This window comes from Cucurbita moschata, unplaced genomic scaffold (genome assembly GCF_002738365.1).
Source record: "Cucurbita moschata cultivar Rifu unplaced genomic scaffold, Cmos_1.0 Cmo_Scf00056, whole genome shotgun sequence".
Lineage (NCBI taxonomy): Eukaryota > Viridiplantae > Streptophyta > Magnoliopsida > Cucurbitales > Cucurbitaceae > Cucurbita > Cucurbita moschata.
Genome location: NW_019268572.1, coordinates 293,472 through 308,419, shown reverse-complemented (window position 1 = coordinate 308,419; position 14,948 = coordinate 293,472). Strand labels below are relative to the sequence as shown.

The window sequence follows — 14,948 nt, the reverse complement described above, 5'->3', positions numbered from 1 at the left end:
AGCTCTTTTTTAAAAATGCTATAAATGGAGCAATTGTTGTAGTACTTATTCCTTGGTTGTAAGAGTGAAGATTATTCCCATCGACCAACACGAGCCATTCTAACATGTTTTATCCTAACTTACATGCATTCTAATAAAAATTTGAAGAGATCACCCAACATCGAATTGTTACTAGCAAAACATACTTACCATTGGAATGAACAGTAACATTTAATTTTTTAAGCTTTTCATTACCATCCTATCCTCAAGATTATTTTCATCCAGACATAGCCTTGATTCATTCATTTACTCCGTTACTAGGATGTCACAATCTCTAATAGTTGTAATTTATACAACGATACATACTACTCTGGTCGAGGTAGTTAAGGTCATGCCATGAAAAGATTAGTTACATTACATTGTGATTTGAAGCTACCATAATTGACCTACTTTCCAATGAAGATATAAAAGTTATTGAGCCATATATGTCAAACAAAATGTGTATATAAATACAGGCCCTACAATGGCAAATAAGCAAACCAACTCTACATTCAAACACATAAATTTAATATATTATAACACTGATATTTTAGGAGATGGCGAACTTCTCTTGCTCCCTCTTTGTTCTTGTTTTGGTTCTCTCATGTATGTATTGTTGTTTAGATGCCTTTATATTTTGTGTTGTAAGCTTGGATGGGTGTTAGACTATGTATAACTTTGAAATTTTGTGCAGCTGGTTGGATGGTGCCTCTAGCAACCCACGCAAAACAATGAGAGGTGAAGATGTTCGAATATGCATGCGACACCACTGGATGTCACAAAAAGTGCCTAGAGGTTTACCCAAATTCAACATCGCAATGTGTTGAAACTCCTGAATTTCCCACCAACTTTGCTTGCCATTGTTTCTTCCCTTGTGAAGAAAATTGGGTTTTGATGTGATGCCTTCTTTTCCTTGTACTAATCCACGTATTATAATGCTTTAATTCCCCAAATTTCCTAAATAAAATGGCCAGGTGACTTTGCTGTTATTCAACCTGTCATTATGGTTGCAAGTGAAAATTATGTATAAAATAAGATGAAAACCGGCTCTATGGTCTTCATGCGTCGCCACTGTCATTTGTATTAGGATGTCTTGCTTTTACCTGAAACGTAAAAATAGCACATGACTTATACTTCAAGAAATACTTAGCAAGTGATTTCAATAGTAGAGTCTTTGAAATGCAAATATATGCCACATATTTATTAATTAAAAAAAGTTATTATATTATTATTAATAAATATTTTAAATTATTAAATAACTTTTTTATTGAACCAATTCACTATCATAATTAGCCTACTTTCCAAATAAAAGACAAATTAATTTAATGTGTTACCATTTTTTAAACCAAATACTTTCATATAAATCTTAGATTAAAGATGAAGGTATCCTACACCTCTCAATCACAAATCAATTCAAAGCAATAGGAAATGAAAAATTTTCTTGCTCTTCATTGGTTTCCTCCGTTTTGTCAGGTTTGTTTTTTAGATTTTGAAACATCTTATAAACTTGCAAGGATTTCGTACATTTTTGTTTAATAACTATTAGATTTTTGACAGCTGCATGCATGTTGTCCGTCAATGCAATTCAATGTAAAGAGAAGTTGTACGAAGGATGCGTACCTAAAGATTGTAGCAAGAGATGTTCTCAAAGGTTTCCCCAATCAACTTCTGAACGTGTTCCAATTGGACAAATCTCATTTAACTATATTTGCTATTGTTTTCATGATGGCTAGAGGGTAATCAATTCTGGTTTCTATCACAGTCTCCATTAAATAAAACGGTTTAATGTCTCATTTTTGCTTTTGTTTTTGCTTACATGATTGCTAGAGAGTGATCAATTATAGTTTTTACCCGTCTCTATTAAATAAAATGGTTGGATGCCTCTATGGATTCAACTTTTTTTTAGAATAATTCTCCATTTCATTCCTTTCTCGCCCGTCTTAATTCAAACTTTCATTGTCTTTGGACGACTAACTTGACCTCTAATATAATGTGTTATAATAAACCCAACAACTATTAGAAAAATTGTAAGTAGAGAAAGAGAACATATATATTCTGTCTCGATGTTTTTTAACCATTAAATTGCTAATCTAAATATAACTTAATTTATAAGCTACCAAATAGTCGTCTTACAAGATTGGCATTTCATAACTTGTATCATCATTAGTGAAAGATGAAATATAGTATTTTTTTTATAAAAGAATATTATTATATAATATAATATGTAACCTATGGTTGTTATAGTAAATAATTAGACAATTTGTTTCAACTCTTCCCCTCCATTGCACCTTTACTCATCCATCCTTATCTTTAATCATAGATGAAATTATTTGTTGATAGGTTTGTGGATTCAATCCCTACATTAACATAAATTAGTTATTAATAAAAATAAATATTTTTTTTATTTACAAAAATAATCCGAGGGAATACATACGTTCTAGAATGAACTCCAATCCAATATCATTTGTAATTTAATGCAAAAATATTTTTCATTAGAATTTGATGATCTCGTGAATGATTTGTATTTGTTTTTTCATAATTTCAGATTTAAATAAGACGAGTACTAAAATAAAAAATAAAATAAGTTTTTATTTTTATTTTTATTTTTTTATGGATAATGGGGACTCAGAAACTCTATTTTTTTAATTAAATTATAAAAAAATTATTTTATTGTTAATAGCTATTTTAAATTATTAAATCACTTATTTATTTATTGTTTTTATTTTATTTATTTATTTATTTTATTATTATTTTTTTATAGAACCCATTCACATATTTTTTGAGCTAGATTTTTTTTTTTTTTTAATTTAAGAATCTAAATTTAAAAGCTGAACTATATTTAAGTGAAAAAGGGATGATTCTACTATTGATTTGACATAATTATTTGAGTTGAGGTGTCATTTGAGAGAATTTATACAATGAGGATGACTACTTATTCTTGGGTTGTAAGAGTGAAGATTTTTCCCATAGATCAACACGAATCATTCCAACATATTTTGTACTAACTTACATGCATTTTAAGAAAATTTTAAAGAGATAGAACATCCTATCCTCAAGATTATTTTCATCCGGACATAGTCTCGATTCATTCATTTACTCCTTTACTCGGATGTCAGAATCTTTAATAGTTGTAATTTATATAACAATACATATTACTCTAGTCGAGGTAGTTAAGGTCATTCCATGAAAAGATTAGTTACATTCCATTGGGGTTTGAAGTTACGTACCATAATTGGCTACTTTCCAATGAAGATATAAAAAGTTATTGAGTCACCATATTTGACAAACAAAATGTGTATATAAATACAGGCTCTACAATGGCAAATGAGCAAACCAACTCTACATTCAAACACATAAATTTAGTATATTACAACACTGATATTTTAGGAGATCGCGAACTTCTCTTGCTCCCTCTTTGTTCTTGTCCTGGTTCTCTCAGGTACGTATGGTTGTTTAGATGCCTTTATGTTTTGTGTTGTAAGCCTGGATGGGTGTTAAAGTATGTATAACTTTGAAATTCTTCGCAGCTGGTTGGATGTTGCCTCTAGCAACCCACGCAAAACAATGTGATGTGAAGATGTTCGAATATGCATGCAATGCCACTGGATGTCACAAAAAGTGCCTAGAGGTTTACCCAAATTCAACATCTCAATGTGTTGAAATTCCGGAATTTCCCACCAACTTTGCTTGCCATTGTTTCTTCCCTTGTGAAGAAAATTGAGTTTTGATGTGATGCCCTTCTTTTCCTTGTACTAATCCACTTATTCTAATGCCTTAATTTCTCTCATTTCCTAAATAAAATGGTCATGTGACTTTGCTGTTATTCAATTTGTCATTATGGTTTTAAAGGATCCAAAGGAAGGATCATGAGACTCAAGGATGGTTCAAAGTGTCTATAAAAGATGTTTGTTTCCAATGCCCTAAAGAATTTTAAGGCCTCAACATCTTTGGAAAAGACTTAGAAAGGAACATCCTCGATTTTTTATTCCTTATAGGTAAATAAAAATGATCCGGAGAGTGAATAGTTTATATTTAAAAAAGTAGAAAAAATAAAATAAATTTTTTTAATAAAATATTTTAATAGTTTATATTTTTAGAAAAAGTTTATATCTTTTTGAATAAAATAATTATAAAAAAATGAAAAATTACTAAATTAGCCTTGAACTTTGAATTAACTTCGAAAGATGAGAAAGTCCTTCCCATATCTACTTTAGAATCAACACCCTATACAAAATCTAATGAATCTAAAAAACCAACTATAGGCTCTCTCCCAAATTTAGATATGATCTCTAAAAGATTTACAACTCATCACATTCAACAGCTAACATTTGAAGATTAAGTCGACAACCCATAAATGTGTAAGCATTTCCGACAAGAACTCTAGAAAGTTGGAGATTTTAAATTTAGAGTGGTTCTCAATGTCTCTTTCAAAGTTAGCTCAAGCTCCCTATGAAGTTTGGGGGAATCATTTGGAGCAAGAAACAAGAGTTGGCCAGCCTCAGAGTTTAGATTTTGGGTCTCTTCCTCTTGAATTTCTTCCAACTTCGAGAGTTATATTGGATTATTTCCCTTCAAACTTATTCCTACATCTTCTAAATAAGACTACCCACAACTTTGTGAAAGAAACAAGTGTTGAAAATGTAACGACCCAAAATTTTCTACTTAATTTAAGGTCGCTACTGTATACGTATACGTACCATAAACATTGAATGCAGAAGACTTCATTTAAATTCCATAAAACATAACCTTTAGCTTAAAAGGACTTACGTGTTTCGAAAATATCTTTAAAACAACACAACAAAAGACTCGAAATAAAATAAATAAGCGTTTAAGTTTAAAACATCCTATTCTATCCTAAGTCTAAGAAAATAAATACCACTATCCTATGCATGTGCCATGATCTCGAGTTGCGATGTCGTCGTCAGCCGTACAGGAATGCCTTGCCTTAACCTGAAAAAATGTAGTAGCACATGGCTTGAGTATTTAAAAAATACTCAGTAAGTGACCCCACTATTGGGGTTAAATGCAACAATCACATGCAATGAAATGATGGGACCTATCTTTCGTTTCGTTTTCCCTACGATACTGTCCTAACGGATAATCGTGGATGTGTACCATATACTCTACACACAGCCCATACGTGCGAGTATGGGCTCACCAGCTAGTTCGCACACCGTTGGGCCACTGTCCTTAGCCGGTGGGCATACCCTAGGAGCCCCTTATGCCGAGACCCGTTAAAACTAGAACCGTCACGGCAGCGCTATGCAAAGCATAACGATCGTTGTCCCGCCATTGGATGTACGCGTCCGTACCCTCGTGATGGGATAGGGGTATCCCCCAAATGCATGAGCACACAATATGCATGAGGTCCCACTAATCCTACAGTTATCATTAATGAACATAACCCCTGTCACGTTTTCATGTTTACATGTTATTCTCTTTCTCATTTCTTTACATATCATACATATTCCTAACGGGGTTATGTTTCATGCAATTTATCGTATTTCATGTCATACAATTCATGCAGTTACATTCAAATATTCATACAAACAAGCCATAATCGTTCAAGGACCACACATCGTTACATGCATTACACATCACATCAGACTAAAAGCATACATTCACGTTCACATAACTACGTACTTAAGCACAATAATCTAGTATACAATGCATCATATCATAAACAAGTCATAACGTAAACACTTCATAGTCATATCGTTCTCTAACTTACCATAGCCTTAACGTTCTTATACCTATCACAGACATATCATTACGTAACGTACCTTAGTCATATCATCACCAGAACGTATCCTAACGCCATCGTTCTATCAATCTATCACAAACCTATCCCTTTCTACCCATAACCTAACTGTATTCTTTCATCAATCTCTCCTATCCATAGCACTCCGGTATGTAACCTAACCTTAACGTTTCATGAACGTATCTTACTCCTCTCGTTACATTCGTTTTATGCATTCTTCTCGTATCCTATCTCAAACATCTCCTTGAGCACATCGTACCATAATTATTATCGTACAATTCACATATTATAACATAACATAACATATAGGAAGCATATCGATCCACAAACAATTCACACATATAAATATATATGACAGGTGCAGAACCACAGGGCACGTGTCAACATCAAATATAACCATGCCGATAGTAAGGTTACTTACCTGGCTAGCTTAAGTCGTTGTCAAGAATATATCTTTAATGAGAGTTCGATTCCGTCCTTTCAAATCCGGGTCAACCTATATGAGCCCATGACATTAGTTTCGGGTTTGAATTCTACAATATTATTTCTCTAATTTACATTGGTCCATTGGTAGAAGTCTTGAAATGTTAAATATCTATAATTATATTTTTATTAAAAATCTCATTTTTCATGGTTACCATTGTTTAAAAAGGAGATACAGTTAAGTTATTCTGAGCTTTACTATTCTCTGTAGTATTTACCTTTCCCTCCATATTTAGTTTGTGGTTTTTAATTCCCTAATCTCTTCTTTTTTTTTATCTATTGCCTTTTAATTCTGGATCTCTATTTCCAAATCTTTGTCTTTTAATTCTGTTATCATGTATTTCAAATTTACAATGGATCTCTATTTCCAAATCTTTCCTTATCTCACTGTTTTCTATTTCCTTATCTCAATGTTTCCTATTCAGAAGTTTTCTTGGTCATTCTATCTTTAATCTATTCATTTGTCTGGCTGCTGATAAAAATTTAATCTAATATTACTAATCTGACCTGATTTACTAGAATCATATAAATAATTGACATTTAGTTTCTAACTCAAAGCTAGATCATTGTAATAATTCAACGAAGGTCTAACTATAATTGGTTGTGATTTCTAAAAAAAATAGGATAAAAGAAAATGAAGACTTAATATATATATATATTGATCAGATCTATCTTCACATCTCCTGTGAATGTGTAAAGGTCATTCTCATTTTTTTTTTCTCAAGTAAATCAGACTATTATTGATTTTCTGTTTCTTTTTGCAATAACTGTTACTTTATGGTGCAAGGATATGTTGAGGAGAGAGGAGAGATAATTGTGGGAAGGGACGAGAGAGGTTGGTGGAGAGAAGTGGGGGAAATATTGTTTTTTTTTCTTATTTATTTATTTATTAATTATTATTATTTTAATTATTTTTATTGGTTTATTTCTTTATTTATTTTTTTGGGCTATTACAAAAAATTTCTAAATCCCACTTCCCCAAACAAAGTTGCCATTAAAAAACTCAAGAAAAACCATGAAGTTACAATCTAATAGTTACGCGAGTTTGTCATATCTAACCTATCTCATTTAATTCTTGCACTTTCAAGGAGGATTTCTTGTGAAGACCACTGTAACGACCCGAAATTTTCTGCTCAATTTAAGGTCACTACTGTATACGTACCATAAATATTGAATACGAAAGACTTCCTTTAAATTCCATAAAACATAACCTTTATCTTAAAACACAACCATGGACTTACGTGTTTCGAAAACATCTTTAAAACGATACAACAAAAGACCCGAAATAAAATAAATAAGCGTTTAAGTTTAAAGCATCTTATTCTAGCCTAAGTCTAAAAAAATAAATATCACTATCCTATGCATGTGCCATGGCCTCGAGTTGCGACGCCGTCATCATCCATACAGGAATGTCTTGCCTTAACCTGAAAAAGTAGTAGCAATACTCAGTAAGTGACCCCACTATTGGGGTTAAATGCAACAATCACATGCAAATTAGATGATGAGACCTATCTTTCAATCTGTCTTCCTACGGTGCTGTTATAACCGATAAATTTGGACATGTACCATATACTCTACACACAGCCCATACGTGCGAGTACGCGCTCACCAGCCAATTCGTACACTACTGGTCCACTTTCCTTGTCGGGCGAGCATACTCTGGGAGCTCCTTAGGTCGGACACCCGTTAAAACTAGTAACCGTCACGGCAGCGCTATGCAAAACATAACGATCGTTGTCCTGCCATTGGATGTACGCGTCCGTACCCTCGTTTTGGAATAGGGGTATCCTCCAAATGCATGAGCACACATAATGCATGAGGTCCCCAATATTTCTACTTTTATCATTAATGAATATAACCCCACTATCATCTTTCATGCTTAACATGTCATTTCTCATTTTCAGTCTACGTATCATACATAATCCTAACGGGGTTACATTTCATTTCATTTGTCATGATATCATGTCATTCATAACATGTTGTATACATACAATTTAGAAAACATAACATAACGCTGCATGCTTTTAACATGTCATTTCATAACGTGGAATTCATACAACAGTTACCTCAATGGTCACACAAAACAATCTAAACATAATACATCACATCACAATATATCGTATCATAAACATTGAGTATCGTAAACACTTCGTGGTCATATTATTCCTTAACTTATCATAGCCTTAACGTTTTTATACCTATCACAGTCATATCGCTACGTGAACGTACCTTAGTCATATCATCATAGGAACGTATCCTAACGCTATCGTTCTATCAATCTATCACAAATCTATCCATTTCTACCCATATCCTAACCATATTCTTTCAACAATCTCTTCTATCCATAGCACTCTGGTATGTAACCTAACTTTAATGTTTCATGAATAAATCTTACTACTATCATTACATTTTGTCTTGTGCATTCTTCTCGTATCCCATCTCAAACATATACTTGAACACATCGTACCACAATTATTATCATACAATTCACATATTATAATATAACATAAACATAATATAAGCATCCCGATTCATAGATAATTCACACATATCAGTATATATGACACGTGCAGAACCACAGGCACGAGTCAACATCAAATATAACCATGTCGATTGTAAGGCTACTTACCTGGCTAACTTAAGTCATTGTCACGAATATATCTTTAATGAAAGTTCGATTCCGTCCTTTGAAATCTGAGTCAACCTACGTGAGCCCATGACATCAGTTTCAAGTTTGCACTCTACAAAATTATTTCTCTCATTTACATTGATCCATTGTTAAAAGTCTTGAAATGTTATATATCTATAATCATATTTTTATTAAAAATCTTATTTTCCATGGTTACTGTTGTATAAAAAAAGTAGATACAACTATTTCAAGTCATTCAGGGCTTTACTACTCTCTGGATTTCTCTGGATTTACATTTACCCAAGGCTTTATTACTCTCTGAAATTCTCTAGATTTACCCTATATTTACCTTTCTCTCTATATTTAGTTTGTAGTTTTTAATTCCTTATTCTTCTTCTTCTTTTTTTTTTTTTTGTATCGGTTACCTTTTAATTCAGTTCTCATGCATTCCAAATTTCTAGTGCATCTCTGTTTCCAAACCTTTCCTTATCTCAGTGTTCCTGTTCACAAATTTTCTTGGTCATTCTATTTTTAATCTATTAATTTGGCTACTGATATACATTTAATCTAATATTATTAATCTGATGTGATTTACTACCATTAGTATAAATGATTGACATTTAGTTTCTAACTCAAAGTTAAACCATTGTAATAATTCAACTAAGATCTAACTATAATTGGCCGTCATTTCTAAAAAAAAAAATAGGATAAAAGAAAATGAAGATTTAATATATACCCTATTAATGAGATCTATCTTCACATAAATCTCCGGTGAATCTCAACTAGGTAAAGGTCATTCTCATTTATTTTTTTCCCTTAAGTAAATCTCACCATTATTGTTTTTCTATTTCCTTTTTTGCAGCACCTATTACTTTTTGGTGTAAGGACAAAATGAAGAGAGAGAATGAGGACTGAATGAAGAGAGATAATTTTAGGAGGGATGAGAGGTTAGTGGAGAAAAGTGGGGAAAAGTTGTTTTAGTACTGAAACTGGATGGGTACTATCATCATTGGGCAATGCTCATGGAAAACATTTTTAGTACTGGGTTTGGTGGAGAATGGGATTCGTGCAGCAATAGGACACATGGCTTTAATAGATACCTAGAAGAAGCACATTGAAGATCATAAATTGAAAGCTTTGAAAGCAAAGAATTATCTATTTCAAGCATTAGATTGTTCGATCTTGGAGACAACCCTCAACAAGGATACAACAAAAAAAAAAAACATATGGGATTCTATGAAGTAGAAATATCAAGGTTCGACACGGGTAAAGCGTGCACATTTGCAAGCTCTTCGGAAGGAGTTTGAAATGCTGCACATGAAGGTAGGAGAATCTGTGAATGAGTATTTTGCTCGGACCCTTAGCATAGCCAACAAGATGAAACTAAATGGTGAGAACAAAGAAGATGTTGAAGTAGTCGGAAAGATTCTAAGATCTATGACCCCCAAGTTTGATTATATTGTGTGTTCCATTGAGGAGTCCAAGGATACCACCATCTTAACCATTAATGAGTTGCAAAGCAGCCTGCTTGTACATGAACAACGCATGAGTTCTCATGTTGAAGAGGACCACGCTTTGAATATCACTCATGGTGAACAATCTAGAGGAAGGGGTCAAGGTTGTGGAAGTTTTAGAGGCAGAGGAAGGGGACGAGGTAGACAAACCTTCAACAGGGCCACAGTGGAGTGCTATAATTGTCACAAGCTAGGACATTTTCAATGGGAATCTCAAAGCAAGGAGAAAGAGGCAAACTATGCAGAGACTCAAGAAGATATGCTGTTGACGGCTTACGTGAATATAAATAAGGCCAATAGAGAAGATATGTGGTTCCTTGACTCGGGATGTAGCAATCATATGTGTGGGAAGAAGGAATATTTTTTCAGATTTTGATGGAAGTTTTAGAGATTGCTTGAAATTGGGCAACAACTCAAGCATGGTTGTAATAGGAAAGAGTAATGTACGGCTGCAAGTTAATGGAATCATACCTATGTACCAGAGCTGAAGAACAATTTGTTGAGTATTGGGAAATTGCAATCAAAGGGGCTTACCATTTTGTTTCAAAATGGAACGTGCGAGGTGTTTCATTCTGAGAGGCTTAATCATGGAGACAAAGATGCCTTTGAATCGAATGTTTGTACTGCATGCTATATCTCGGCTTATAGCATCCACTTGTTTCAATACAATCATAAAATATATTGAACAACTTTGACACTGTAGATATGGAAGACTCTTGAGCAAAAGAAGATGGTGGATGGTTTACCACAGCTCAATTCTCCTCTCCGAATAAAAATTGTGTGGTGGGTAAACAATCATCAATTTTTTTTGTCCACATAAAAAAAAAGAAGCATGTTTTGAAATTTAATTGAGAGGGGAGAAGTTCAAATTCTGCTCTTTTCTCACTTCATGGTTCTTAATCATCTCACTTTCAGCATTATTTTTTTATTTTTTATTTTTAGGATCCATGGAAGTCAAAGACATAAAATTAATCCTCTAATTTTTTGAAATGAAAACTTTATTTTATTTGAGAAATTTTATTGGGTTGGAAGTTACCATATAGGTTGGAATTCGATTAGCTATAAAATAGTTTTTACAAATAATTTTTATTTTAACTAATTGCTCTAAGGTTATTATTATTATTATTTTAAATTAGGTGGAGGTTATGTTTCATCCACTTATCTATGTTTTAATTTACGTTTATTTTTTTAAAAAGAAAAAAATACAAAAATCCATAACTCAATTAGTCATAAATATTTAATTAGTTCATTTCATTTACTCACAGAATATTAACCTTATTTATTTATTTTCAAATATTTAATTAAGCCACTAAATTTTACAATATATTTAAAAAAAGTGGTAGAAGAATAAATAAAATTAAATAAAGCAATAAATATATACAACATGGCAAGTAAAAATGTATCTTTTAAAATTAACCATAATCTGGGTAGATTAAGTTCCATTAATCCTAAAAAAAAATTCATAAACTAGCTAAATCTAGAAAATTTTCATTTATTTGAACCTAATCCAAACAAAAATCTCTTAATTACACATGGAAAGCCGGAACAAATTCATTCCAGTGGAACTTGCAAGCCTGATGCATGACAAAATTTGTTCATAATTCATCGTGTTCCCCGTCACATTCCATATTATGTTTTAACATTAAATGATTAATTAAACTATTTAATTAATATTTAATATTTAATATTAATTAATTTGCCCATCCCAATCACACATAATTGATTAAGATATTTAAATCTTATTTAAATATCTTAGATTCTCTCTTTTTGTTTAATTCGTAAATAAAACAAAAATGCGGTTAAATATTATCGTATATACTTGAACTTGATCCATTCTTATGTCTCTACATATAGTTCAAGTAATCATACTATAGCCAGATTGTTCTTAGTTTATTGAATTTAGATTAATGATCGTAAAGTTCACTTTATTCAATAACAATCTTTACTGAATAAACAACAATAATAACTTTATTGAAAATACAATATGTTTTTTGTTTACAAACTATGAGTTTTAGGACATAAAACCCAACAAACTCCCACTTGGACTAAAACTCTAGTAGGGTTTTATAACATTGAGTAGATAGAAATACAATAAACTAGGGCATCACATACTCATGCGTTTTCTCCCACTTGCCCTAGATTACATAACTCGTAGTCTTAGACTCACTAGGTGCCCTTCAAACACTTCAGCCGTGAGGGGCTTTGTAAATGGATCAGCAATGTTGTGCTCTGAAGCTATCTGTGTGACGATCACATCTCCTCGTTGCACAATCTCCCTTATGAGATGATATTTGCGCTCAATATGTTTTCCTCGCTTATGGCTTCTTGGTCCTTTTGAATTTGCAACTGCTCCACTGTTATCACAATAAAGAGTGACGGGAAGATGCATATTTGGAACGACTTCCAAATCAGTTAAGAACTTCCTAAGCCATACAGATTCTTTCGCTGCTTCACAAGCNGCAACATACTCAGCCTCCATGGTGGAATCAGCAATGCAACCTTGCTTTATGCTTCTCCATATTATTGCTCCTCCGTTCAGAATTTTAAGAAAATATTAACATTATTTACTTATTTTTCAACATGTAATTAACCAATTCAATTTTAATATATATTTTAAAAAATTGGAGAAGAATAAATAAATAAAACAATAAATATATACCTACAAGTAAAAATGTATCTTTTAAGATTAACCATAATCAGGTGGATTAAGTTTCATTAATTCTAAAAAAAATTTCTAAACTAGCTAAATCTAGAAAATTTTCACTTATTTGAACCTAATCAAAACAAAAATCTAGCCCGTAATTAAACATGGAAGCGAGAATGAATTTATTCTCTTTAAATTACCAAGCATGGCATAATTAGTTCATAATTCATGGTTTTCCCCATCACATTCCATATTAAGTTTTCCATCTCTATATACATCATTCCCTCATTCTCAATCTTCATCTCATCTCTCATCGGAATTAAGTGGACTCAAACCCTTCCAATCATGGCCACTTTCATTTTCCTCCTCGCCCTAACCAACGCACAAAACGCCCCCGGTGACTACCTTGCGCTTCACAACCGAGCTCGAGCCCAGGTCGGCGTCGGCCCCATGCAATGGAGCAACACCGTGGCCGTGTACGCTCAAGCTTATGCGGAAAAAAGAAAGGGTGACTGTGCCATGATTCACTCAACCGGGCCGTATGGGGAAAACATAGCCGCGGGCTACTACCCTGAGTTCACTGGGGCGGATGCGGTGAAGCTGTGGGCGAACGAGAAGCCGCTGTATGATCATGCGTCGAATAAATGCGTGGGTGGTGAATGTGGGCACTACACTCAGATGGTGTGGCAAAGCTCGGTGCGGCTTGGATGTGCTAGAGTGCCCTGTAAGGCTAATTCTCAGTTTGTTGTTTGCAATTATGATCCTCCTGGCAACTATATTGGGGAAAAGCCTCATGATTCTTGGGTGGTATGAAGAGATTTGATTTTAAAAATTTTATGAATTGTAATAAAGTTTGTGAGAGAATCATGAATTTATTTATTGAAATAAAGCTACGATATTGTCTACAATAGTATTATATTGTCTAGAGCATAAACTCTTGTGACTTTATTTTGACTTCCTTACTTATAAACTCATCATCATAGAGTCTCCCCTCTCATTAAGTACCACACATAGAGCCACCTTTGAAGCCTATAGATTACCTATGATCATAGAGCCTCCCCTCGAACAAAATACACCATAGAGCCTCCCCTGAAGCCTATGGATTTCTAAAAGAAACTCCCTTTATTCGAGACTCGACTTCTTTCTTCGGAGACCTTGAACAAAATACACAATTTGTTCGACACGTTTGACTACGATTTTTAGGCTTACAACTTTTTTGTTCGACATAGCTAAGTTAAGTTCATAGTTTGATACCATGTTACTAATCACGAATCTCTACAATGTTATATGATATTTGTTCACTTTGAACATAACATCATGGGTTTGCTTCAAGCGCCCACAAGAAGTCATGTTAATGAAAATGTATTCTTTAGTTATAAATCTATGATCATTTTCGAACCGTCTTCAACACTGAGAGCATCAGCCACCAGCCAATGGCTGTTCCAAGTCACCCGTAAGAAATGCCCTCGGCGGAGATGCGGAAAACCAGTCACGGTGTTCTCGGCCTCCAAATCGGGAGACCCACGACGACGGCGATTAATTCCGCTGAAGTATGATACCCACACCGGAGACGAAGACCCACTACCGCAACCTACCGGCGGTTACCGGCTCTGAATATGGAGACCAACGGGGCCGGAGTAGCTGCACCCTTGAATGATTTAGCGAAATAGAATGTTGTTTTTAAATTGGGGATATGCAAGAGAATGCATTCAATGAGCTTAAGAAGAAATTAACTAGTGCACCATTACTTCTCTTGCATAACTTTGATAAAACTTTTGAAATTAAGTGTGATGCAAGTGGTTTGGGAATAGATGCTATTTTGATGCAAGATGGAAAATCTTTAATATATTTAAGTGAAAAACTAAATGGGACAACATTGAACTATTCTACCTATGGTAA

General features: G+C 33.4%; 1 protein-coding gene across 1 annotated transcript; it reads left to right on the top strand.

Moving 5' to 3' along the window:
* Positions 1–13,394: 13,394 nt before the first annotated feature.
* On the top strand, positions 13,395–13,862 carry LOC111436566 (basic form of pathogenesis-related protein 1-like). Its single transcript, XM_023074312.1, has one exon. It carries the CDS (start codon positions 13,395–13,397, stop codon positions 13,860–13,862), a length of 468 nt encoding a protein of 155 aa, XP_022930080.1.
* Positions 13,863–14,948: the final 1,086 nt, after the last annotated feature.

Coding starts and splice junctions, on each gene's coding strand:
- LOC111436566 (XM_023074312.1), top strand. CDS start 13,395: ATGGCCACTTTCATTTTCCTCCTCGCCCTAACCAACGCACAAAACGCC.